Raw genomic sequence first — 27,922 nt, 5'->3', positions numbered from 1 at the left:
TTTGGGTAAATTGGAAGGGGAGGTGAACCATGAGAGACTATGGACTCTGAAAAACAGTCTGAGGGGTTTGAAGTGGCGGGGGGGTGGGAGGTTGGGGTACCAGGTGGTGGGTATGATAGAGGGCACAGCTTGCATGGAGCACTGGGTGTGGTGAAAAAATAATGAATACTGTTTTTCTGAAAATAAATAAATTGGAAAAAAAAAGTGCTATCCTACTTTCCCTTGTCCCCATGTCCTTCATCCAGGCATGTTCTCTCCCCCTTTCACCTGGCCTGCTTCCTCATTCATGAAACACATCAACTGAAAAGATGCTATACATTTGGAAAGCAGGAGTCCTTTTTGTTTTTAAGTAGCTTCTTTTTTCTTGATTCTATATGGTACATTCTCATATTACAAAACATAAACCATAAACCCAATTAGTTTACCTACCTCTAGGGTTGCAGTGTTGTCAGGTGATGGGTGAGGGTAATACCGTCACTTCAAGTGTGGCCTCAAGTGTGTCACTTCAAGTATGTCCCTGAGTCCTATGCCCAACGTCAAGGGCTTGTCCTCTAGTCCCCTGGCTCTGTACTAAGATTGGGGGCTTGAAAATGGTCATGATGAATGATTGATATCATTTCTTCAGGAAGGGACCCTTCTTTCAATTTCTAATTTGGAGGAAGAGGGTGTCTGTTTTGACAAACGGGCAAGCTGTGGGGGCACAGCAAGTGGCATGGCCTTCCGGACCTTGAACGTGAATTGGTCTCCTAGCATTTGGTCGCCTGCTGCACGCTTCCCTTAGTGGAGAAACATACTCTTCACCGTCCAGCTTCCCCCTCCCCCCGTTTAAAACGCGGATGCCCTTCAGGATGCTAGTGGCACCGCTGCCACTGCATTTCCTGTTGGCAGCAGAGAGCAAGTGAAAACAGAAGCCGCAGCGGGCAACGGCCCAGCTCCCGCGATTCACCAGAGCCTTCCCAGGCCCCAGTCCCGGCTCCTGCACCTCGCGCGCCCTCGTCCCGACCGCCGTGGAGGCGGCGGCGGGAGGCAGCCGGCTCGCCGGGACCGCACTCCCGCACCCCGCGGAAGGCTGCGCGGCGCCCGCGCGGTTCAGCGCCCCCTGCGGTCGGCGCGGGCTCTCGGCGGGGCGGCGGGCGCTGCGGTCGGCGATGTCAGGGCGCACTTCGCTCGGCGTGGCCCGGGAGGCCCTGGGTGCCTGGCTGCTGGGCGGCCTCTGCTTCTGGGCGTTGGGCGGCCTCTGCGGCCTGGGGGCGGCGGCGCCGGGGGCGGGGGCCGGGGGCGCCCCGGGGACCCCGCGCCCGTGCCAGGCGCCGCAGCAGTGGGAGGGCCGCCAAGTTCTGTACCGGCAGAGCAGCGGGCGCAACAGCCGCGCCCTGCTCTCCTACGACGGGCTCAACCAGCGCGTGCGGGTGCTGGACGAGCGGAAGGCGCTGATCCCCTGCAAGAGGTACGCGGGTCGCGGGTTGGGTGGGAGGCCGGGCCGGCCTGGCGGGGGCGAGGTCGCCGGGGCAGCGTGGGGCCGCCCGCAATTCAACCGCTGTCGGCGCTTCCCCGTTACCGAGGAGAAACGTCGCGGGGAGGGTGGCCGGGGGCAGCCCGGTCGGGGGCTGCGTGGAGGGCTGGGCCCACTGCACGCTGCGGGGCGGGGGCGGGTGAAGAAGGAACCCGGCAGGGGCGGAACCGCATCCCGGGGCCCAGGTTCGCCAGGGCCCGCACGCTGCTGAGTCAGGTCCTCGGCGCTGGGAGCCCCCATCATCCGTGGGCATCTCATCTACACCATCTCATCTCTTCCAGGAGCCATTTGCGCGGAGGCACCCAGAATGTATATATTTTAAGAATTCTTGTTGCATTTTTAAAGGAATAGGACAACACTGCGAAAGGTGTGGGGAATCAAGGAAAATATCGCCCACAAACTCATCACCCTATTATAACTATTGGCATTTTGGTCTACTTCCTTAAAGTTTTTAAAGCAAGTGTTGCATACAGTGATCAAAAAACATCATCTTTGTTTATATACCCCATCTCTTACGCGTTCTTAATCGCCATCTTATTGGTTGACCCCCAACCTATTTTTAATAGCTGCACAACTGATGCCATTTTCTTAAACCACTTGTCTCACAATTCACCTTTTCACATCTGCTGCGAGAAAGGATGACCTCTTTCTGAGACCTGGTTTCTATTTCGGGATCACCACCTGTCAGCTGCATTGCTTTCATGTGGACATTCCTATGTGTGCTCCTCTGGGGGTTATGCCTCCCTCTCTGGGTGACATTTGTGTGATTGGGACGTGCCCTGTGATGTCCATGGTTTAAGGGTCTGGTGAGCAGTAAGATCAGGGGCAAATTTTGATGTCATTTCACCTAAAAGCGTTTGTTGGAGCGTTAGGCATCTTGAAGAAAGTACGGAAAGGGCAGAACCTTTCAAAGCAGTGTCTTTGAGAATGGGAGCTAATGCATTTCCGAGAGTAAAATGTGAGTGCGGAGGAGGGCCGGAGCAGCCAAGTCATCATGGTGGCCTGGGAGGCTCTCTAAGGCCTCTAAAGAGCATTATGGTTCCGCCTCAAAGGACAGAGTAAGAACAGTAAACAACAACCTATGTTTGAGCACTTACTATATACTGGGCATAGTGCTGAGGAATTTCCACGTATTACATGAAAATTTCACAACAGCATGACAGTGGAGGTTTTATGATCTCTGTTTCATAGAGAATCTGAAGTCCGGGGATATTCAACATTTTTTTTTTTCCAGACCACACAGCTGGGACTTGAAGCTGGGTGGCTTCTGACACCTGTGCAGTTAACCATACTCTCACGCATTCATCATGCATTTTTTTCACGGCAAGCACTTTGTGTAAACAGAGCAGGTCTTGGGCCGCAGGGAGGTCACAGTCTGAGGGTGGAGTCACATGAAGGAAAATTCCCACCCAGCGAGATGAAGGGTATGCTGAGTGTGACAAGAACACTTCACATGGGCAGCTAACCCAGGCTTCCTGGAGGCTCTGAAGCAGGAGCTAGTCCCCAAGCCTTGCACCAGTGACTAGGGAGGGAAGGCTGCTCAGGGGGGATGTGGACCTATCGCAGGACATCCTGGAGCACACAGGGCTGGGTGTATTCCAAGACCTGCAGACTAGTCACTGTTAGGACTGAAGCATAGAGGACATGGAGAGGTCTGGCTCCACTGAAGGATTTTCAAACAGTGAAAGGTTATGAATGGATTTGGTTGCGAATGAACGGTATGGTTGCAAATAAACGAGACCAAGAGACATGACCTGGGAGATGTGTGGAGATCCAGGAGAAGGATGGGTAGTGACCATGGTCATGGTGAGAAGTGGACTGGGTTAGTGCATACATCGAAGACATTGATGGTGGAGGTGAGGCGAGGGAAGGGTCAAGGAGAGGCCCCCATTTTTGGCTTCTGGTGGCATGGAATGGATAGTGACGTGGTTCACTGAGATAGAGTTGGTTTTTTTGCACTTCTGATTGTGGGTAAACTGCTAATCTTTCTGTGCACTGGTGTGAAGGCTGGTGCCATGGGGGTGGATTGATGACCAGTCATGTTGCAGGTGGACTGCAATGGTTCTGAGCCCACTGCTGAAGTGGAGGAGTGTGGCCAGGAGAAGCGCAAGGGTCCATCCCCCAGAGGTCCTATTTTCACAGTGTAAGAGGTGAAGTGTTAGAGACGGACAAATCCGAGTCTGAGTGCAGAATCCTAGTGTGGGTCATGGGGTAAATTGCTGAAGCTTTCTGAGCCTCAGTTTCCTCATTTACAACATGAGAATGCTAATAGTGTGTGATGGGTTGGATGGCGGTGGGGATTCAGTGAGTTCAAGTATATAAAGCACGTAATGCAGAGTCTGACCCCTCGAATGTGCTCAGTGAATGGCTGCAGTTGTCCCCATGGCTACCACCATCCTCACCATCTTGGTGAACTTACTGTGGCCCAGAGACTCGCTGCCAGCCAGCCCGGGGCTCAGAAACTAGACCGGGCAGGGCAATCGGGGCCCTGCCTTTGGGAGCTGACTCGGAGGAAGCAGGCTTAACAGCGAAAGTGTGTATTTCAGCGAGTCCTGGGGCTGGCATGGCGGCCAGGATTCTCAGATCCACAAGACCAGATCATCCTTTCCCTGTCGGCTAAACGATGCAGGCAGCCAAATTATAATCAGGAGGTGGTGAGCAAAGAGTTGGAGCAAAGTCACTGAATCCAGTGATTGCTTGCTCGAGGCCAGGCAGTATGCTCAAAGTTGAGCTTTCCATCATGAGTAAGACAGGCCAGCCCAGGGGAATGGGGTGAGGTGAGATTCCGTAATGCGCTCATTTTTCACCAGAAAGATGGCTTGTTGCTGGTTCTATGTTACCACAACCCTGTGGGTCCAGACTCCTTCCATTCTGCACAGGGGCTTGGTGAGTAGGTTCAAGCTGTCTTAGCAACCCTTCTTCATCTATGACTCTGCGATCGATTCGTATAGTCCTTATATGTGTGCATTATGTCTTTGGTGGGGTCACAGCCAAGTCTTGCTGGCCTAGAACTTTTTTGTCACCATGTGATTGGTGATTTCTCATTTCTTTGTCCTGACCTATCCAGTGTTGATTTCACAGTTCAGATTCTAGAAGGCAGTTTTATTCCCCTTCTTCTCAGTTTCTTGGCAAGATGCTGTCTCACAGTCCCATCTCTGGCCCTCACTCGGAGGGAGAAAAGAATGTTTAGTGCATAAATGCATTCTTAAGCTCTTTAAATGTAGATTTGCTGGAACTAACGTGGAAACTTTTTCAGGTATCATCAGTCTGGCCAAAAAACCAGATGTTATTTGAAGAAAATAAGGATGGGTTGTCTTTTCATATTTATTAGTAAGTTGAGAAGTAAGTTTTAGAATTGGATCAACTTCTTACGATTTTTATTTTGCATCCAGATTGTTATGGAAAATCCCACTGATAGTTACTGTGGAATGACTAGGACTTTCCAGGCTCTCTTTTCTCTGAGATGATGGAAAAGATTAAACAACTTTACAAGCTTCAGATAAGACAGCCTTAGCAGAGAATGGGGAATATTAGTAATTGATACTATTTTGTTTTCTGGTTCCAACTATCTTTCCTGACTCCTTGACTAAACTCACAAGTATTACATTTGGAAGACTGAGGAAAAGCAAAAAGATTATTTTGTTCCTGCGAACATGTTGAACTTTGTGGGAGAAACAATACTGAATGAATTTTGAGAGGCCACCAGTAACTTATTGCTCCCACATACAAAATGGTGGCTTGGGGGTTGGAATTAATGGTGCTGCTGACATAGAGAATGTGCATGGGGACATTAGGGATAATATCTTAGAAGACTGATCAATTCCCAGTCCTACATGTTTGGGGATTTTGGATGGTAAACGGTGAAAAGAAAAAAATGGGCTTTAAATGGCGTGACAGGTGGTTTCTCAGTTCAAATTCTGACCAGATCTTGTCTGTCTCAGTTTTCCGTGGGCATTCTATTTCTTGGAGAACAGAATATCATTTCTATTCTGTATTTTTGGAGAAAGCCACCTAGCGTAATGGCAAGAGCACAGACATGCAGTGAGTGAGTCATCGGACTTCACACATGGCTTCTAGTCCCGGCTTCACCACAGCAAGATCCTAACTTCTCAGCCTTTCCGGTTTTTATCTTTGGACTTAATTTTAATGGTCTACCCTGTTTATACTAAATAGCCTTTAAGCCTTCTTCCTTAAAGATGAAATGATACCACTGACACGTTCATTGTTTCTCGTGTTTCTACCATGCGGTAATGAACTTAACATGGGTTCTACGTTTTTTTTTTTCTCAGCATGTCCCTTTGTGTAGATAAAATCAAAATGCTTTTTCTGCCTTCTCCTTTCATCTAAACTTCTGCTCCTGGGCAGAGAAATGAGGGGCCACCCTTAAGCTCTCTGCCTGCAGACTCAGAAGGCTCTGGTCTGTGCAGAGGTGGGGTGGCGGTTAATATTCCAGGGCTTGGATAGCATTGCTTACAGAGTTCCTGCACATATCTGCTGTGGAAGATTAATTCCAATGGCTGTTATCACACTAGGCAACTTCAGCCATCATTGTGTTTGAAGAGCAGGATAAGGGTGTTTTCTCCTCCCAATGTAGAGTTTTATTTTGTTGTGAAGCTATCAGACTCTTACAGAAAGTCAGGACCCAGCCATCGCCCACCCCATCGCCCCCCTCCGAATCACTGGAGGGTGAGTTGCCAACTTGATATCCCCACCACCCCCAGAGATGTGGGCGTGCATTTCTTGCAAAGAGGGCTATTCCCTGGCACGAGAGCAACAGGGCCACAGAAACCCGGAAATTAACAACATGGATTCATTTCTACCCTCTGAAACTTGGGTCTCTTTCAAGTTCTGCCAGTTGTTCATTTATGTTCTCTATAGCGAAAGGACACAGTTTACATTCAAGCACTGCATTTACGTGTCCTGACTTCTGTGTTTTTCTGGCTGAAATGGTTCCTCCCTCTTCCTTGCATTCGGATACTTTGGACGATTACAAACCAGTGATTTGGTAGAATGTGCCTTGATCTGGGTTTGTTTAACATCTCCTCACAATGAGATTCTGGTTATTCACCTGCGGTAGGAATACCACGGAGGTAGTACCTTGTTCCTGCTGCATTGCAGGAATCAATACCCGGCATCACCTGGGTAACTGGTTTTTTTGGTGTGAAGTGACACTTTTTAACTTTTTAATGAATGCGTATTTTTTAGGGAGGTGTTTTATTTTATTTTTTTTTCCCTTAGAGAGGGAGGGAGAGAATCTTAAGCAGGCTCCATGCCTAGTGGGTAGTCTGACTTGGGGCTCAACCCCAGGACCCTGAGATCATGACCTGAGCTGAAATCAAGAGTCAGGTGCTCAACTGACTGAGCTACCCAGGTGGCTCCCCTGTAGGGAGATATTTTATTTTTTATTATTTTTGGAAGATTTTATTTTTCTTTATTGGACAGCAATAGAGAGAGTGAGAGAAATCACAAGCACAGGGAGCAGCAGAGGGAGAGGGAGAAGCAGACTCCCCAATGAGCAGGGAGCCTGGTACAGGGCTCGATCCCAGGACCCCAAGTTCATGACCTGAGCCGAAGGTGAACACTTAACCGGCTGAGGCACCCAGGCTCCCTGGTAGAGAGATCTTTTAAAACCATATACACATCCCAGTTTTCATGATACTCAGTTTATTCATTTATTTATATCAGCAAGGACTCAAGGATTCTCACTGTATTGCATTTGTTCTCACTGTTTTTTTTGATGTTCACACTGTCCCAGATCTGGCCAGTGGGTCCTCTTAAAGTTGGCTCTTAGGTTCTTTAAACACGTATCTCTTATTCTCTGAGCACTTCTTTGCTTTTTGCCACAGTAAGATGTTCCAAAATCATCTGTACTCTCTCTGCTAGGGTCTCAGAATGAACCATTTCTGAACCTGGAGCTGGTAAAAGTAACCTGGTTACTTTTACTGGAGAATAATATTTGGAAGCCAAGATCTCTGCTCTAGTTGTGCTCATGGCTACTAGGGGTGTGGCTCCCAGACCCTCTCAGTGGACAAACAAGGGTATGACATAGGTTTGAACACACACACACACACACACACACACACACACACACACAGTTACTTACTCATACGCATACACACAAATTTACGTGTGCATACATTGCTAAGCTTCTAATTCTGATCCATATGCATATTTACACTAGAAACTCCAATCCCATTCCACCCGCACAGGGTTCATTTTTGGAGGTCTCTTCTCAGAGAAAACTGGCTCCATTATTGGTTGCTGTAGATAACCAGATCTGCATCGCTGGGATGTGCCCTCCCTACATGGGTGGCCCCCTCTCCCCACTTGGGCTCCGTGCCCTGGGCTAATAAACCAAGCAGATGCCTACCTTGCGTGGCCCTATCTAGTGATTTTAGATTACACTGTTGAGTGAGAGGAAAGGGCAGGTCAGGTTATTATTTTTTTTTTTGTATGTTTTTCTTCTTTTGGATTTCTCAGGGTTATATTGTTGTAAATAGTCAGAATCCATCTATGTGGCTGGGGGAGGTAAATTAGTATAAACTGCTCAACAAATTGATTATTTATTCATTTATAAGATTTTATTTATTTATTTGAGAGAGTGTGCACACACAAGAGATCACAGGCAAGGGGAAGAGGGAGAAGCAGACTCCCCGCTGAGCAGGGAGCATGATGTGGGGCTCATCCTGGGACCCCGAGTTCATGACCTGAGCCAAAAGCAGATGCTTAACCCACCGAGCCACCCAGGCGCCCCTCCACAAATTTATTTAATCACAACCCTGTTTTGTGTGGACTGGGCTTACATTTTCAGAAATCACAACTTTCAGAATTTTAGGAGAATATCTCCTTTTTGCCTTTACTCCCTCCCCTTGATCTCTGATGGCTAGAGCCAGCATTTTCTTTTATTATTAGCTCAGGAAGTCTGACTGCTGGTGGCCTTTTGATCCCCGAAAGTGAATCATGCTGATTTGCAAAATTGAGTTTTTCTTCAAGAAAGAGATTTTCTTGGAAGCCCGTAAAGTTTGCTTTGAGTCTTCATTCGGTGGGTCTGTTGACCCTGGATTTCACAGGGTTGATGCTGGGATGGCGAGGAGAAGCAGGCGGTGGGGAGGCTGAGTGCCAAGGAAGACAAGCCCCCCGGAGTAATAGGGCTGGTGGGGTGTAAGACTAACTTATAACTAGAAGCCAGAGGTGGTCGCCAAACTGCTCTGAAAACATCTTTACTTCTCTCTGTCAACCTTGAGCTGTTTCTCCCCGATTTTGCCCTCGAAGATGGCGGTCAGGGGCAGAGTGCCCAAAGATCTGAAAATATTCCACCAATTAGTGGTTTGTTTTTCCTGGAATAAATGTGATAGTGTTATATTTCCCTGATTCCAGTAAAACTCTTCTATTTTCCCTTTCATAATTTCTTTTATTTTACTCATCTTTAAAGAAAAAATTCCTCCCTTGATCCCACCAGCTGAAACCCCATTCTTCCCATCGACTTAGAGCAAATCTCAGGCGAAGTCCAGTCTTCGAAGCCCACCCTCTCTCGAACCCTCTCCAGTCAATCCTTGAGTATCACAACTCCGCTGGGCCTGCTCTGCTCAAGAACGATATGCTTCCCATCGTAACTGAACAATCCTTTATCACTCCTCATTTTCCTGGGCTCACTTCCTCCAATTTGGTATCTTCACAGACCACATTCTTCTGGTGTCCCTCCTTCCGTCCCACTCCCTTTGCTTCTCAGTCCCCTTTGCTCTTCCCACTCCTCCTCTTCTTCTTCTTTTCTTTCTTTTTTTTAAAGATTTTATTTATTTATCTGACAGAGATCACAAGTAGGCACAGAGGCAGGCAGGGAGAGAGGAGGAAGCAGGCTCCCTGCTGAACAGAGAGCCCGACATGGGGTCGATCCCAGGACCCTGGGATCATGACCTGAGCTGAAGGCAGAGGCTTTAACCCGCTGAGCCACGCAGGCGCCCCATTTCCCACTCTTCTTGCGACCGTCAGTGGTAGAACGTCCCAGGGCTCGGGCTGGCCATGCCTTTACTGTTCTGTTGCACCCCTCACTTGGTGCCCTCAGCTCAGTCATGGCTTTACCCAAAACTAATGCCTGCCCTGCAAATGCACAAACAAACCAACAAACGTTCTTCTTGCAGGTTTCTGAGGTTCACTTAATAGCAATTCCAGTTGCTCAGGATCAACCCTTAGAGTCATCCTTGAGTTCTTCTCCCACGTGCCACGGGTAGTCCATAAGTGAACCCTGTCGACTCTCATTCTGATATAGACCCAGCATCTGACCCCATATTCATTGTCATCGTGAAGACCCAAACCCTCATCGTTCTTGCTTGGGCCTCTTGTGCTAACCTCCTAACGGGTTTTCCTCCTTCCCTCCCTACCCCTTTGGTCTGTTCTCAACATAGCAGCTTGAATGATTCTGCTAGAAATATATCTGTCACTCTTCTACTCAAAACCCTCCAGTGCCTTTCTGTCTGTCAGAGTGACTCTCCTTACCAGGGCCCAGCCGCCCTGATGGATCTGCTGCCATCTCGCCCCCATATCTTGTCTCTGAGCATGCAGCAGCCCCTCGTCGCCAGCCCCCTCCTGTACCCAGCTCAGCAAGCTTTCCCCTGTTGGCATTTGGGTTGTTGTTTCCTGTGCATAGAAAGCCTTCTCCCTAAAAAGCTGCACAGCCCCCTCCCAAATTAGACTGTCTCTCCAGCCGGGATTCTCATACACCACACCACACTGCTTAATGTCTTCAAAACACCGACCACAATCGGACATACTATTTAGTGCCTTTTTTTTTTTAAAGATTATTTATTATTTATTTGTCAGAGAGAGCAGGAGCACAGAGAGCTGCAGGCAGAACAGGCAGAGGGAGAAACAGGCTCCTTGCTGAGCAAGAAGCCCCATGTGGGACTCAATCCCAGGACCCTGGGATCATGACCTGAGCTGATGGCAGACACCCAATGGACTGAGCCACCCAGGCGTCCCTATTTAGCGCTTTTTAAACCCGTCCCTTCATCTTCTCTGCCTCGCCTTGCCTGAAGCAAGATTCCACCATGAGGAATTTTTATCTGGTTGTTGCTGTTATCTCCAACACCACAGATATAGATTTTTTTTGAATAGTTGAAGAGGAAATGAATAATAATGGTGACCTCTACTCATTGTAGAAGGATACCCAATGACAGGTATGCACAGAGAAAGAAAGTAAAAATTATCTGTCACTGCTCCACCATTATGGCTACTCGTAATGTCTTCTGAATATCCTAGGTGATTTTTTAAAAAAGATTTTTTTATTCCTCTGAGAGAGAGACAGTGAGGTGGGGAAGAGCAGAGGGGCAGGGAGACTCTCCGCTGAGCATGGAGCCTGACACAGGGCTCGATCCCACGACCCTGAGATCATGACCCGAGCCGAAACCAAGGGTCGGATGCTCAGCCTCTGCTCCACTGCAGGTGCCCCTGTCCTAGGTGATTCTGAGATGCACAGCATGAATACTGAAGCATACACTGTTCCACAATGGGCTTTTGTTCACTTAACAATATACCGTGCAAGCTTATCCATACTGACTAGTCCTGCTATCATCTTCCAGCTCCCAGCTTCTCCTTATTCAGGTCTCAGCTCCCCATCCCCTCAGAGGGGCCTTCTGTGACCCTCCCTACCAGCCACTCCCCACCACATCTTGTTCTCTTTTCCTCCGGACACGATCCCTGGGTAACATCGTCTGGTCAGTGAGTGTGTCTGGTTTTTATTGTCTGTCTCGCCTCCATGAGGGAGAGAATATTACCGGTTTGATTTATCACCCAAGCCCCAGCACCTAGAAGTGCTTGGTACATCACAAGACTCAATAAATATGAGCTGAGTGTATAAATACCATTTTCATGGCTTTTGGACTACTAGCATTGTAGATGTTCGTGGTGGAAAATCTACATAACACAGAAGAGCAACATAAAGAGAGTAAAATTGTCTCATTGTCTTGCTATATGGGACTAAGAACTCTGATGTATGTACCTAGGTACATATGGATTTCCTTCCCTATTCCTGTGTATTTCCTGTGATTTTAAAATTAAAATGGAAACATGCGCTGCATTTTTTTAATTTAACTAAATATTGTGTGCACTTCTCATGCCACGAAGTAACCATTAACAGAACCATTTCTCGTGACTTGTGGTGTTCTAGCTAATGAGTAGAACATAGCTTCTTTAAGCGGTCCCTTATTATGGGATAGTCATATTCATTTCCTGTCTGCTTCCCACTAGTATAGACTACTACACCCATAGCCTTGTATTTGTGTGCAATTAGATGCATACCGCTTTTTAACATATTTTGGATACATTGCTATATAAGAAAATGATAGAAGAGGGATTTGCACATTTTTAGGTTGTGACAACTTTGCCTTTTGGGAAGGTTGCTCCAAAGGCAGACATTTCAGCTGGCAGAATGTGATTGTTTGTGTTTCCCACACTCACACCTATATGGAGTCTAATGATTTCTGGTCATTTCTGATACGATAAAGAAGAAATGGTAGGGCAAAATGGCGTGCCTGCGGTGATGTCACACCCCCTTGTGATTCTCGCTCTGTTGTGACTGTCTCTAATCCTCCCCAGGTAAGTCCCCTATGGGCCATTGGTTTAGTAAATATCAAGTTCAGTAAATATTTTTCTGACCTATTTTGTAAAAAATTTCTTCTAATAAGGATGGGTACTAAATAGTCTTTTACAAGTCTGCTTGTTTTGACTCAATAACATTTTATTGAAGATTTGTTTTTAATCCATAGCCACAATTTAGCTTGTTCTTTAGTTTTTATTTTTCTGCTTTCCATATTTTAATGTAGAAAATATTTGTAAAATTATAAAAGAATTGGCAGGTCTTCAATATGTCTCTATCCTCTCCAGCCTTGAGGCTGGAAGAAATTAATTCCCAAAACCATTAGTACCTAACTCCTTTTGAAGAAGAAACTCTTTGATCTCTTTTTAAGGTCAAAGATCTAAGATCTCACTAGGCCACCATAAGGATATTTTCCTCTGGCTATTGATCCACTTAACTTTCTGCTTCATTCTGTGTTAGTTGGCTTATTTATATTTTCCTAGAAGATCTTCCATTTCATCAGGATTATATTTATCATCATAATAAGTTTGTACATGATATTCTCTGAACCCTGGAACAACTTCAGAACTTATCTACTGATATCCTTTTTTTATTCCAATTTTCTTTTTCCTCATGATTACATTTTTAACAATCAGTCTGTGAATTTATGGAATGTTTTATAGTTTATTAAGTGTTTATATTCTACATTATGTATCTTCTTTACCAAGAATGGTTTCTGATATGATATGGCTCTGCCTACCCATATTATGAAAAGCTTTAGGCAGGCTTATAGTGGCGATCCCCTAAGAAGGCATACCATGACCTCCAGAAATGGACCCCCCAGGTTTCTTTCATCCACAAGCTACTCCCCTGCTCTTCCCTCATCAAACACTATCTTCAGTGTTTCCCTTGCTCCTCAGTCCCAGTTTTAGAAAATTTCCCCCAGTATGGTACTGGAAGTTTCCTGACCACTAATGTTTCCTTCAGAAGCAGTGCCTCTTTGAACAGAGAGGCCATGTGAAGAATCAGACCCCCAACAGGGTGCCTCAGTGGCCCTCAGAACCTCCAAAAACTGGAGAAGCTCTTGGACAGATGGCCCCTAAACAGAAGGCAGCTGCCTTTGGACAAAAAGGCTGTGATGCTCCTTCATGGAAGGAGCCTTTAGTTGTGGCTAAAGTTAGACAGACTGGGAAGGTTCCAGAGTGTGAGTTGTGCCAATGAGTGAGAGCCATCAGTCTGCCCCAGAAGAGGCACCAAGTAACTCCTCCAAGCTCCCCAAGAGGCACCAAGTAACTCCTCCAAGCTCCCCTGAGTCTGTTTAGTCTTTTGGAACAAATACCAGAGACTAGGTAGCTGGTAAGCAACAGTTCATTGCTCATAGTTCTGGAAGTTGGAAGTCTGACATCAGGTGCCTGCATGGTTGGGGAGGGCTCTCTTCTGGTCATAGACTTCTCATTGTATCTTCACATGGAGAGGCCAGCTAGCCCTCCAGGGCCTCTTGAATAAGGACACTAATCCCGTTCACAAAGGCTCCATCCTCATGACCTATCACCTCCCAGAGACCCCACTCGTAATGCCTTCACCTTAGGCATTAGTTTTTCAACACACGAATATGGTAGTTTTGGGGGAGGGCCACAGTCTCTCAGATCATAGCTTCCGAAGACCCTGGTGTTGTGGAGCATCTGAGAAATCGCCAAGGAAGGTGTTGTCAGATGGGAAAATGGTGGTACACAGCTGGGGGGCATATTAGGTCCTTGTTCTAACACAGCATTATCAGCTGCAGGTGAGCTGTAACTTAGGAGGAATGGATGAGGCACCATGAACCACCAGACTAGTTGGTGTGGGATCCAGGTTCAGCCATGATGAATGCAAGGCCTTCTGAATTTGCTTGAAAATACTTGGAGGGAGGACTATGGTAAGCTGGACCATCTGCACTGATTTCCGAAGCTTCTATAACACATGCCCCCCGGCCCCCGCCAAGTCCCTTACTGAGGTACAGCTTATATTCTCTGGAATTGTAAGTCCTCCTTCCCAGACAGGGTCATCAAGAAGCTGATGATCCAGGATGTCAAGTTGAGAAAGGCAGATCATTCCTCTGAGGAAGATCCCGGGCCACCATGGGGTTACTGAGTTGGCTGAGGGAACAGTGTCTCCTCAGGAATTCCAGGGACAAGTCTTGGCAGAGGGGCCCTGGGAGATGTGGGGAGGCAGTGGCAGCAAATGTGGAGAAAGCACAAGATGATGAAGCTCTCATTCCAGAAGGGAACAGGGCAGTAGGCAGTTTTACCAGCTTGCCCTCTGGGGAGCAGAGGTCCTGGGGAGAGAATGGACCCCAGATTTAATATCCACTGAAATGTCACATCACGTGCTGTGTTCTGATGTGATTTATGTGTTTCCTCTGGATGTGGGAGTCCCCCCTTGCTCTGAATCAAGCCCTCTCCCTGTCCCCTTTGTCACACACTGTATTTTGGATGGCGATCCCCCTCCCCAATCAGGCTCCAGCCTCTCATATTCATGTGTTGAAAAACTAATGCCCAAGGTGAAGGCATTACAAGTGGGGTCTCTGGGAGGTGATTAGGTCATGAGGATGGAGGCTTTGTGAACGGGATTAGTGTCCTTATTAAAGAGGCCCTGGAGAGCTAGCTGGCCTCTTCCACCATGTGAAGATACAATGAGAAGTCTATGACCAGAAGAGAGCCGTTCTCAACCATGCGGGCACCCTGCTGTCAGACTTCCAACTTCCAGAACTGTGAGCAATGAACTGTTGCTTACCTAGGTTGCCCCTGGGACCTCCGGAGAGTATCCCTTGTGATGTTTCCGTTCTCTTAAGGAGTGAGGGGATGAAGCTTGGGAATCCATTTTTCTGTCACCAGAACACAGTTTCCTCTAGAAAAAGACAAGCATTTATTTAGGTTCCACTCATTAAGTTGAAAAGAATTTAAAGTGCTTGGGAGATTTCTTCTGTTCCTTCTTTCACGATACTGAGTCAAGCCTCTATAAGGTCATCTGCTTCATGTGTTAAACACAGAGGAAGTTCTACTGTGTGAGTGTTTGCACAAACTTCTAAGTAGCATTGCCACAAAAGAAACATAAATGTTTTGCCCCTTCTACTGTTTGCTGCAGTATCTTTCATACTGATAGTCTTATCTATCTGAAACCTCTATTTTGATTCATTCTCAGTCAGCTAGAAAATGTATTCAATTAATTTTCTTCAGAGAGGGTATGGCTGTGGTGGTACAGTTCCAGAGATTTTGATAAAGATTTTATTCACTTATTTATTAGAGAGAGAAGGAGTGTGCATGTAGGAGCACAAGTGGGGTTGGGGGGTGCAGTGCAGAGCCAGAGGGAGACCAGCAGACTCCTGGCTGAGCAGGGAGCCCGATGTGGGGCTCAATCCCAGGACCCTGGGATCATGACCTGGGCTGAAGGCAGACGCTTCATCGACTGAGCCACCCTCGAGTTACCTAGCCATCCCTAGAGTTACCTAGAGTTCTGGAATCGTAACTTTTAATCCGCTGCTTCTGTTTCTTATTTGTTTTTTGTTTGTTTTCCATATCGAGAGCATTCTGTGCTACCTCTGCTGCGTTTTCTACTTTGATAATTGTGTGTTTCATTAGAGAGCTATCTTTGTAACCATGCGTTATTCTGTTTCCTAAATTCAGTATTTTCTCAAACCCCATTGAAAGTAAAAAATAAGATTTCTATTTTAGACTTATTAATTGTTAGCTGCAAGGGCATCTGTGTTTATATTTACACACAGTGGCAACTGATCTGTTTCTCCTGAGAAGCGGGGTACTGGCTGGACGGATCTGACTAACCTCGCACCCTCCCAGACTCCTTACCTCCCCGTGATAGGTAGTTCTAGAAACCACTGCATACCAGGGCAACATGGGTATCCTGGTACTAATAAAGCTCTTCTTTTTGGTGGTGAGAAGAAGACATCTTGAACTGTTGTCTCATTAGGCGTTTTTTATTATCTTCCATCAGATGAAAGAGTATCTGTCTGCACGTTGCCAGTTTTCATCGTGAAACGTTCTTGGAAAAAAGAAATCTCTTCAGTTTCTTGAGCAGCCTTTTCCCCTTTTGAACTAGAATCCAAGTGGTAGAAGCCCATCACCTTACAACTCCTTAAATTGCACACGTAATTATTCTTTGATTTTACTTTTCCTAGGGCTGTGTTCTCAAGTAACTTAATTTTCCTTTTGTTATATGTGGTTGTGTCAGCCTGCACAATGAGTTTCTGTCTGACACAACAATTTTGAAATAGTGTTTTGCTTTTAAGTCTCATAATTACCGTCGGGTGTAACTCAATCTTGGTGCGGGCTAGAATGGCAAGCGGCTACCGCTCGGTTCTTCCTGCTAAGAGTAAGATTGCTGGCTTACATCGCTGATCTGTTATATCCCATCAGAAACAAATCCAAAGTTTGTCCAATTTCTTCCCTAAAAGCCAGAGTCCTTTTAGTGATCACAAAATTATATTTGTCTACTCCCTTTTCTGCAATTTAAGATGTCCTGGATGCCAAGCAGTTATAGGTGGTTGGGAAGAATCACTCCTTCCCCTTGTCGAAGGATGGGAAGGAGCATGGTGTTGGTAAATTAGAGCGAGTTTGGGAGGAGATCCCACCTGGAGTCCAATCCTGGCACATTATGTACAACGTAGTTATGCTCTCAGTCTCATAGTTTCTCCTCTGTTTAAAAAAGGAAGGAAGGAGGGCGCCTGGGTGGCTCAGTGGGTTAAAGCCTCTGCCTTCGGCTCGGCTCATGACCTCAGGGTCCTGGGATGGAGCCCCACATCGGGCTCTCCACGCAGTGGGGAGCCTGCTTCCTCCTCTCTCGCTGCCTGACTCTCTGCCTACTTGTGATCTCTGTCTGTCAAATTAAAAGCAAGCAAGCAAGCAAGCAAGCAAGCTAGCTAATAATGAGTCAGGCAGTGGAATTTGCCAGTCGGTAGCCCCTGCCTCAGACTGTTTCTTTTTTTTCCCCCTGGACTGCTTTGGTTCAAGACAGAAAAACAGTTTCCTCCCGGCTACACAGGCAGTAGCTGTTCGGGTTTATCTTCACCTGGGCCAGGCTCTGATATTGTGGGTTCTGGGCTTAGCCAAGTCCTTGGGCCCTGCTCATTCTGGAATGGAAGGCTCTGAGAGAGTTGTTAAAAAGCATCCGCTAGATCAGAGCTATAAAGCAGTGGATTTCCCTTATTTAGGGTGCTTTCAGCTGTGCATGTCAGAAAATCTGACTAACAGAGGCCAAAACTATAAGGATGTTTGTCTCAGAAAGCCTCAGAATGCTGGTGATGCGTGTTCCTAGGTCTGACTCAACAGTATCATCAAGGCCCCTGCCATCATCTCCTCTGCCATTCTCAGAGAAAGTTGGCTCACAGTTGCAAATGGCAGGCTGACTCGTTGCCTCATGGTCTCCAAGTGGCCGTCCCGGACTCCAAGCATTACTTCCTTGTGTTCAAAGATAGGAAATGAAGGATGGAGAGCGGGACAGGGAGTCTGTTTTTTGGAAAGAGGAGAAATCTCCAGCAGATCTCCTCTTCCAACAGACTTCCTTTTAGATCTCCAAGGCCAGAACCAGCTATACCCCCACCACTAAGGGAAACAAAGGAAGTGAGTCAATGAGAATACTTCTCAGCCTGTGTGTTGAGAGGCAGGCAAGAGAGAAAGGGAGATATGCCTGTGGGTCTGCTCTGGAGGGGTCCACTATAGGACCCAGGACCATTCTCTCCTTCATCCTTCCATCCTGCTGGATGAACCAGCCCTTCTTTGGTACATCACCGATCGTATCTTCTGTGCGCAGGTGAAATGCATAGTTTCCTCCTCAGACATTAACTGGTGATTGTAAATGTAACCACTGGCAGGCTTGCCTACAAAGCTACAATCCCTTATATTTGTATAACAACTTTATATCTGCTGATTCAAATCATCTTCATAATAATGCTTGGAGCTTCAAAATTCTACTCTCTCTTTACATATGAGAAATAGGGAGATGCTTAACTGGCTGAGCCATCCAGGCACTCTGGCTTCTGATTAAAAAAAAAAAAAAAGAAACTTTAAAATTCACATTTGGGGGACAGTTGAATATGGACCAGATATTAGGTGGTAGCATTAGGGAATGAATTTTCTTTTTTTAAAAGATTTTATTTATTTATTTATTTGACAGAGAGAGATCACAAGTAGGCAGAGAGGCAGGCAGAGAGAGAGGAGGAAGCAGGCTCCCTGCTGAGCAGAGAGCCCGATGTGGGGCTCGATCCCAGGACCCTGGGATCATGACCTGAGCTGAAGGCAGAGGCTTAACCCACTGAGCCACCCAGACACCCCAGGAATGAATTTTCATTTCTTAAGTGTGATAATGGTAGTGTGGTGGGGAGGCAAAAAGTATTTTTTTTTCAATTATTTAGAAACTAGATAAAGCAAATATAGCAAAATGTCAACATTATGGAATTTAACTGGTAGGTACAAAGGTGATTTTTGGGGCAGTCCTTTAATTTCTGCATTTTAAAAATATTTCATAGTAAATTAAGAAAAACTGATTCCATAAATCTGTATTTTTTTTTACCTAGAAGGATATGAAGGCCAAATTGTTGAATTTAAAACAATAGGTTATAAAACATAATTCACTCATTTTTGTAAAGCGTGTTTAGTGCACATAATGAAAAATATGATATTTGCACAGTATGTTCATAGCAGCGTTACTCAAAATAGCCAAAAGGTGGCAACAACCCAGGGTCTATACAGAGATGAAGAGATAAGCAAAATGTGGCCTCTACATTCAGTGAAATATTAGCCTTTCAAAGAAAGGAAATTCTGACATACACTGCAGCATGGATGAGCCTTGAGGACATGATGCTGAGTGAAATAAGCCAGTAGGACAACTATTGTATGATTCCCCTTATTTATAGAGGCATCTAGAGAGTCAAGTTCACAGGGGGAGAAAGTAGAATGGTGGTTACCAGGAGCTGGGGCAGGGAGAAATGGGGAGCTGCTTAGTGGGCAGAGTTTCAGTTTTGCAAAATGAAAATTCTGGAGATTTTTTGTACAGCAATACACATATACTTAACGCTATTGAACTACACACTTGAACATGGTTAAGATGGCAAATTTTATGTTACGTGTGTTTTGCCACAATTTAAAGAAATTTAAATTAAAATATCCATATATGTTTAGACACAGATACACAGAGTTGTTACTTCTGTAAGTGTGAGTTTCTGGGCAATTTTTACTCATTTTCCATTTCTGTACTGTTGGATTTTTTTTTCCTGTTGAACATGAGTCAGCTGTACAAAGCCCAGAAGATATAAAACTTCTACAGGTTTTCAGTGTTTGAGAAAACATGAGGATCATGGAGCCTAATTTTCAAGACAGTGGATTTTCAGGAACAACAGAGATGATCAGTGCAGCCTGAACATTTTGTCCAAAGCAACTGGAATCCTTGGTCCCGTGAGGAGCGAGGCAAAATGGAGGCACTGGGCACATCTGCACTGAGGCTGGTGTGGAGAGCTCAGCCTGCTGACCCTTTGGCCAGGCCTGGCCGGCCTGACCTTGCTCGCAGCTGAGGCCTGGCAGGGCCCTCCCGGGAGCTGTGCTTTGCTTGGGGTCTGGCCAGTGAGGAGGAGTTTGCCGGCTGTTGTTGACCCGGGCCTGACCTGCCCGCCTCGTCCTCCAGGCCCTTTCCAGCACCTCACCTTGCCTGCACCCCAGGGGTGTGATTTGTGACTCCTGTCCTCCCAGCTTCCTCCATGTCGGAGCCAGGCTTTGATCTCGCTTCCCAGGATCGAGTTTCGGTTGAAGACGGTCAGTCCAGTCCTTCGGGTCTACGGGTTATTACCCGCACAGCATCCCAGGCAGATGATTCATTTCAACCCTGGCTGATCTCTGCGTTTTGACCTAATGACTCTATCAGGCTTCACAGCCTGTATCCTCTTGGCAATGGAGAAACTTACCTCTTAACTAGGAATTACGCTCACATCAACACCTAAGTCACAACAGCATCCTCAAAACATTCTGTGTCCCAAAACTCCGTACAGAGCGGCACGAGCATGGATATCCATATGGGATTTCGAAAAACAACCAAACAGTTATATGATTGTATTTGGTTTCCCATTAAATGAATATTTTCTGTTTTACTTAAGGCACTGTCAACATAACCTCAATATCAGATGATGGCCTCTTGCGAAAAAATTAAATATTTTGGAAACAGCCAAGTACTGAGTACACTGGAACAAACACCTGTGTTCAGACCACCCAGAATGGATAAGTGGTAACAGTTTGTGATGGTTCTTTCAAGTCTAGCATTCTCACTTTAAAATTAAACTTTCCCTCTGTGGATGGGCAGAGCTGGCCCCGGGACAGTAGTGAAGCTGGCAGTGTTCCTCTCCACCCCATACCCTCCCTGGCTGTGGGCTGACCGGGCAACCGTGGCCCTGGGATCCGCGCAGGGCCATGCGCTGTCTCTCCTTGGACAGCTGTGCCGGCGTCTGTCCTCCGGGGCTCTAGGTGGAACAGCAGAGTCCTCCGATTAGAAATGAACCCTGCTTCTGAGTCACACAGAAAGTTCCAGGCAGAAAAAAAGAGAGTTTATTACAAGAAAAGAAACATCATAACTCTGCAGGGGGATCTCCAGAAACTGGGCCTCTGGAGAAGAAAGGCGTCCAGCAAATGCTCTGCTGTTGGAGTCCCAGCTTGCCAGTGCTTCTCCTGGCTTCCTTCTTGACTCGCGCTCGGTTCATGTGTCGGAAACTGCTTCCCCCAGACTCTGGGTTTACAGGGGACATGTCCAGCTGCATAAAGAGACTGCCTCGCAGACCCCTGGGGATTGGGAAGGCATGAGAGGATGGTGCTGATAGTGAGAATAAAAAAAGGGCCCCCTCCCAGGACACACGGTGTTTTGGGGGGCCCTCTGTCCCTGAATGGCTTATGGAAATGTATTTGTGTACAGAGTCCCATATTTGTGAATGGACAGCCCTCTAACATTGAGAGTAATATGTCTGTACTCCGTGCATGAATGTTAGACTGTTCTGTGCGGGACTTCACCAGGCACCAGGCAAGAGCGACAGTCCACCCAGCTCCTGCAAAGGGCCGCTGTTCGGTGGGAACCCTGCGTGCGTGTTTTTATCAGAAGCTGGAGGTTGGCTCCACTTTCCTGGGAGAGCGTCGCAGCAAGAGAACACTTCCTCTTCTGTCTGCAGTCACTCCCACTTCTAGAAGGCGTGGGTTTGACCCTCGTAAGCCATTTCAAGCATTTGCTGGGGTGAAGCAGGATGGATAATGTATCTAAATATATAAAGTGAGGTCATGTTCACATTTCCATACTGGATCGTAGAAAGCGGAAGCGTAACCCTGATAGTGGTACAATTTTGACCATGTAGACAACGATAGCTTGTAATAGTTTTTCTGAAGAAAATACTTTCTAAGCTCGGACTTGGGATGGCAAACGTTTGCCCTGGAGGCAGATGGAGGCTGTAGGGTGGAGACCGTCTCACATCTTTTTTTCGGGGGAAGCCCTCCCCCACCCTCCCCCACCCTCCCCCACCCTCCCCCACCCTTCCCAACCCTCAGCTCTTCTGCCCTCCAGGGTTGTGAATTTCACTGTGTGAGGTCAGAGCCACAACCTCACTCTGCTGGACCAGCAGCTGTGGCCTGAGTTTTGGATTGACAAACACAGGGAAGCCCAACTTGTTGGCTTCCCCCGACACCAAGCTGGCTTAGCCTTATGATCCACACAGGGCTGGGGACAACGTGGTGTGCAGGGCGATGGGGAGGGCATCTGCAGACTCCCCGCCCAGCCTGGGAGTCCGTCTGACTGGCTGCACACATGGGCTGTCCACGTGGGCAGGAGAGGCGGGGCCTGGAGCAAACTGTGCGGGAAACCAGTGACTCTGGGGTCCCCTCAACTTCTGTCTGCATCCAGTCTCCTCCAGGTATGGGAGGGGCCCTCATTTTCCCACAGCTATGCCTTACCGGAACCCATGACTCGTGACTGAGAGTCGAGACAATGGGGTATAGGTGTGGGCTGACCTTAGCAGCTTCCGGGTGTGCTACCTTCAGTGGACCCCAAGGACTCCTGACTTAGTGCTCCAAGAAGAACTCGGCCCAGCCAAGGATCAAATCCTCCTGGGTCCTTGTGGCTAAAAGGTCACAGTTCAGCCATTAACCCAGGGCTTCCCCATTTCCCCCATGTTTGTAAGCCTAAGCATAGGATCTGGCGGGTAATAGGTACTCTGTGATTCAGTATTCAATTTCGAGCTCTGAATTTTAATGATTTCATATTTAGGTTGTCAATGTGTCGAGTGCTCATAAATAAGTAAGTGATTGCCTCGCAGGCAGAACTGTTTTTTTCTACTGGTTCTAAGAGTAATTTGTATTGAAGGGCCTTTGGACTGAATGCTGATAAGAGGCATGATGACTGTAACACAGGGTCCTGATCCGTTCTCTCTGTATCTGTCTTTCAGATTATTTGAATATATTTTGCTCTATAAGGATAGAATGATGTTTCAGATTGAACAAGCCACCAAGCAGTGCTCGAAGATCAGCCTGACGGAGCCCTGGGACCCTCTAGACATTCCTCAGAATGCCACGTTTGAGGACGAGTACTCCATAGGGGGGCCCCAGGAGCAGATCACTGTCCAGGAGTGGTCTGACAGAAAGTCCGCTAGATCGTGTAAGCCTTCATGAAATAGCCAAGTGCTGCATCTCAGGAAGCAGGATGGGGAAAAGTTTAAGTCCATTAAGGAAGGGTAGTTAGGGCAATTTGTAAGTTTAAGTAAATTGTTTAATGTTCCCCACACCTGCTTTGAAGTCATTCCTCGCCCCCATCTGTGTACTCTGCTGCTTGTTTAGCTCCAGATTCTAAGCATCATATTTGAAACACCTCAGCCTTCTAGCACTGCCTATGCCTTTCTGCCCCCTTGGCTGTTACGGGCTTATCCTCGGCCCTGACACTGAGTGGTCCTGAGGTCTGTGACACGGAAGACATCATTTGAGGTCTACTTTAGAATCCTCATGTCACTTTCTAAAGTCACAGAGACCAGATCTACTCCTATTATTCCAAGTGTCTGCTTTTGTTTATAGCCATGAAGCTCTTCTCCGCAGTGCTTTCGTACACCTACCCCCAAACGGTTGCAAGAACACAGGCTTTATGGTATTTGTGGGAAATAGTACAAAACAGTGTGCAAAGAGTACCCCCCATTTAGCATAGAGTTTTTTTTGTTGTTTTTTTAAGATTTTATTTATTTATTTGACAGAGAGAGACACAGTGAGAGAGGGAACACAAGCAGAGAAAGAGGGAGAAGCAGGCTTCCCACCGAGCAGAGAGCCTGATTCAGGGCTCGATCCCAGGACCCTGGGATCATGACCTGAGCCAAAAGCAGATGCTTAATGACTGAGCCACTCAGGTGTTCCCTAGCATAGAGTTATTACATGACCTGACGATTCCACTTCTGGGTGTATTCCCAGAAGAGTGAAAGCAAGGACTCAGAAGGATGAGTGGGTACCCTTGTTTCTAGCAGCATCAATCTTTATAGCCAGATGGTAGAAACAACCCAAGTGTCCTTCGGGAGATAAATGAATGCCCCAAATGTGGTGTACACAAACAATGAAATATTATTCAGCCACAGGTAATATGGGCCGAAACTTTAGGACATGATGCCAAGTGAAGTAAGCCAGCCACTAAAGGACAACTACTATGTAATTCCACTTCTCTGAAGTCCCTAGAGCGGTCCCATTTGTAGAGACAGAAAGTGATGGGGGTTGCCAGGGGCTGGGGGGAGGGGGAGTGAGTGTTAGAGGGCACCGAGTTTCCACTGGAGAAGACGACAAAGTTCCAGAGATGGATGGTGGCCATGGTTTTGCGTGTACATACTTAATGCCACTGAACTGTCCTTAAAAATAGTTAAAAGGGTGAATTGTGTGTGTATTTTACTACAAGAGAAGAAACACAGGCATTTTGCCTATCTTCTATGTTAAAAAAAGTCCACTTCCCTTCCTCTGACAGATGAAACCTGGATCGGCATTTATACCGCCAAGGATTGTTATCCTGTCCAGGAAACCTTCACCAAAAATTACAGTGTGATATTGTCCACGCGGTTTTTCGACATACAACTGGGCATTAAAGACCCCTCGGTGTTCATCCCACCGAGCACCTGCCAGACGGCCTGGGCTGAGAGGATGAGCGAGGACTGCTCCTGGTAAGCCCCTGAGCGCCCAGCAGCTCCAGAGGGATTGGAGGCATTTGAGAAGCGAGAACCTTCACTGGAGAGAAATACCGTAATTGCAGGAAGAGAAACATCGGTCTGGGGTTTTCTGTACATATGATTTTGACTCCTCAAGCTATGTTTATAGAGCGCTGGTGCAGCCCGTGGGGGAGATGTGTTTTCCATGCTTGCAGGTGGATCTGGGCATGGGGGCAGACGTGGGCGAGGGGCGCTAGAGAATGGAAAAGAAATGTCCTTCCCTTGGCAGGGAAGAGGGTTTCATTACTGGTGTGACCGAGAATTACTGGATTGCTGCCACGTGCCATGAGATAATAAAATGCAGAACCGGTTTGGTTCCTTTCATGAGAAAGTTTTCCATTCTCTATAGATAGTGGCCCCAATATTGCCGGCACCAGGTGGCCACGGCTCCCCCTGCCCAGCCTCCCGCCCCTTTTGCCCCTGCAAAGTAGTTCCTTAAAATCCCTTCCAGACTTAAGAGCTTTATGGTATGACCCGATTGATGTAAATTTTGGGAGGAAATGAAAGGTTCCAATACAAAATAATTATTCCTCAAAGAGACATTTTAAATAAGAGGGCTTGGAAATCCTAATGTCTCTACCTGGGTATGTGTGAGCCGTGTATGTGTCCTTTTCTCTATGCAAGACTGTTGCTGTACGTGCCGAATCATCCCATATTTGTCGGGGAACCTAGAAAGACAGTATTCTAAAAATAGCACTGCACTAGGAGTCGGGAGATTATTGTCTTCAGAATCCAGGACTGGAATTCCTCGGTACTTGATCGCCTTCGATGCACTAACTTCACGATGCTTTCCCTCACCCAAGCCTTCTGGGACAGTCTGGCAAGCTGTCTATGAGACTTCTACTCATCCTTCCCAGGTCAGCTCACACTTGACCTGCAGAGAGCGGCTCCCAGGCCCGGGTTGGGTGCACTCTGTAGCTTGAGCTTGCTGTTCTCATCAGATGTATTAGGGTGTGTGCTAATTCCCTGCTTACTGGATGCTGTCGCCCACAAGCCTGGCCATGAGCAACCTGAGTACGGGTACCACGTTCTGTTTACTTGTATATGTCCAGCCCCAAGGAAGTGCCTGGCACACACTCAGTGCCCTAACCGTTTGTAGAGTGAGAATGCCAGTCTCTCCGGTCGTTAGTTGCCTCATCTATCCAAGGGTTGGGTTTGCTGGTCTCTAGGGAGACTCTTAGGAATAAAATTTATTATTCTAGATTCTTCTACTGTTTTGTTTCATCTGGCTATAATCTGTTACTAGGAGAAATGTATGACATCTATATCGCGTGGAAAACAATCTGTATGACTCACAGTTTATCTCAATAAACACGTTTGATTGCATTTCAGAATGTTCTTTGATATATTTACTTTTGTCATATAGATGGATAATCTTGGTTTTTCTGGAGTTAAAGCTCCTCTCTGATTAATAAATGCTTCATATGATCTAAGCCAAGTTCATTATCCTCTCTGAAAGGCTTGGTCTTCTGCTCAAAGCCCAGTTGCCTGGGTTGGAAGCCACAGAGGCGTTCTTAGCCCATTTCTCTCCTTCAGTCCCGACAGGCCATCAGTGTCCTGAGTCTGGTCAGAGTAGCCCCTGTCCATCCCCTCAGCCACCCTCCAGGTCCAGGCTCTTAACATCGCCGGTCTTTGCAAGATCTTCAGAGCCTCTGCCTTGCCCTGGTCTTTTCTCCTCGAGGCCATGCTCTGCTCAGTCAGTCCCAAGCCGGCGCTGAGCTCCCGTGATCCCCAGGGCCCATGCCTGTTCTCGGAGTCTCAGAGCAGAGGGAAGGCCAGGCAGGGCTGGTATCAAGAATGCACATGTGGGGACTTTTGCAGCTGGCTTTGAGGTGGTCCAGCCGGATTAAGCCACCTTTTTGACAGCATTTGGCTGTGTCCTATGTCTCCGCCCACGGGATGGCCCTCCACCCTTTCTGAACCGCACAGGTCCCCTCAGCTCTGGATCTCGGTCTTTGCCTGCCTGAGTACACATCCCTTCTTGCAGGAGAAGGAAAGGAACCCCTTTTACTTTATTCAGGGACATAGGAAGTGGGCACCCTTTCAGTTCTCTGTTGGACTATTTTAGCAGTTAAGCCATTTCACAGATAGGAATAATAAGTCCTCTCACAGACAGATTTTGCATCCAGTGGGATGTAGCCTCCGTTGGCGCCCTGTTCCTATTGGTCCCCATTGTGTCAAAGTGAGGGGGGGCTCCTCAGCGCAGTGCCCACGGCCCTTCTGATCAGGCCTCCCTCACTTCCCATCGTCTCTGCCCATGCTGCTCTCTCTTGCCCAACTGTCACAGAGCCTGACGAATGAGGCCCAGGTTACTTCTGGGTGGCAGGAGGCCTTCCTTAGTCACCAATCAGATGTCAAAACCCTCTAAGGGACAATATAGTCAAAAAGAAGAGGGCCCCCATGAATGCGTAGGAGCACCCAACGTCCCCTCATCTGCAAACACGGCATTTCTGATGAACCCAGCGAGGATGGGTACTGCTTTGGGCCCACCCTGCCTCCTGTGTCTCTGACCTTTATGTCACGTTGGAGCCACTTCTACCTCTCCCAAGACAAAGGCCAGGACCCACACAAGTGCTGGGGTGTTCTCTACCCTTTGGCTTCAACTCTGAGGGCCCAGGCCCCATCAGCGCCCTCCCTCCCACCTCACTGGCCCATGCGGAGTCCAAGGGGCCCAGCCATTCTGCCCCCGGTTGCTGTCTTATCAGGGTCACTTACTTGCAGGAAGTTTTGCTATTTGAGATAATGCTGCACTTCCTAAAATTGGAACATGTTTTAAAATTATTTAAATGTTTTAAGAAGGCCAAAGAGTTTAGTTATCTGAGGAGATTGCTCACAAAGTACTCTGGATCTCCCACCAGGTGAAAATCCGCACCGTTGGAAAACTCATTTCTCACCTCTTACTGGATTTCGTTTACAGGTTCCATCCTGTCAGTGTCTCCTCTGTGATTTTAAATCACTTTGCCTGTGTATTCACTTGTAACACAAAGGGCGTTTTTCAATTTTCCCCAGTATGAAGATCTTCCTCTATCTGAGGAAAGTACTTTAAATGTTGAAATGGAGCCCTTGCTTTTCTCATTGAGTTAAAAAGACTTCAGCAAGGATCTTCCTCAGCCAAAGGCTTGTGACTAAAGGTCTTGGAGGTAAACCCCTCTTTCAAAGAGAAACTTAGCTTTACATATAAATATTCTAGCATCAGTAATATTTTCCACTAAGAACTATGCAAGGATAATAACAATTGAAATACATTTTTATTTGTTTTAAAGCAGAATTATTAGCTCAGCTACATGTGAAGAAAAAGTTTTGGGCCTACAATTTCTTTTTTTTTCTTTTTTTTTTTTTTTTTGAGGGAAAGCAACGCTTACTTTTATGATATCCCAATTTAAAAATTCACATTGTTTCCATTAGAGTAAAACTTCATGAATATTTACAATATCTATTTCATGCTTAAAGGTAGAAAACACAATATAGCCTTAGCAAACAAAGAGTGGGTTATAATTACTCTACAACTTAGGGATAATTTGCAGTGAATACAACATACACAGTATTTAGGTAATCTGAGCATAGATGTGTGTACCAGACTGCCGCTGGACTCTCTTTTTCCCAGTGG

General features: G+C 46.9%; 1 protein-coding gene across 1 annotated transcript; it reads left to right on the top strand.

Annotated features, from left to right (window-relative positions):
- Nucleotides 1-455: 455 nt before the first annotated feature.
- Nucleotides 456-25,641, top strand: EPDR1 (ependymin related 1). Its single transcript, XM_044247007.1, has 4 exons — nucleotides 456-509; nucleotides 909-1,447; nucleotides 22,537-22,745; nucleotides 24,078-25,641. The coding sequence occupies exons 1-4, from the start codon at nucleotides 456-458 to the stop codon at nucleotides 24,272-24,274; spliced, it is 999 nt and encodes a 332-aa protein (XP_044102942.1). The 3' UTR covers nucleotides 24,275-25,641.
- The last annotated feature ends 2,281 nt before the right edge of the window (nucleotides 25,642-27,922 follow it).

The sequence above is a fragment of the Neovison vison genome, chromosome 4 (genome assembly GCF_020171115.1).
Source record: "Neovison vison isolate M4711 chromosome 4, ASM_NN_V1, whole genome shotgun sequence".
Lineage (NCBI taxonomy): Eukaryota > Metazoa > Chordata > Mammalia > Carnivora > Mustelidae > Neogale > Neogale vison.
This window is presented reverse-complemented; position numbering and strand designations above follow the sequence as displayed.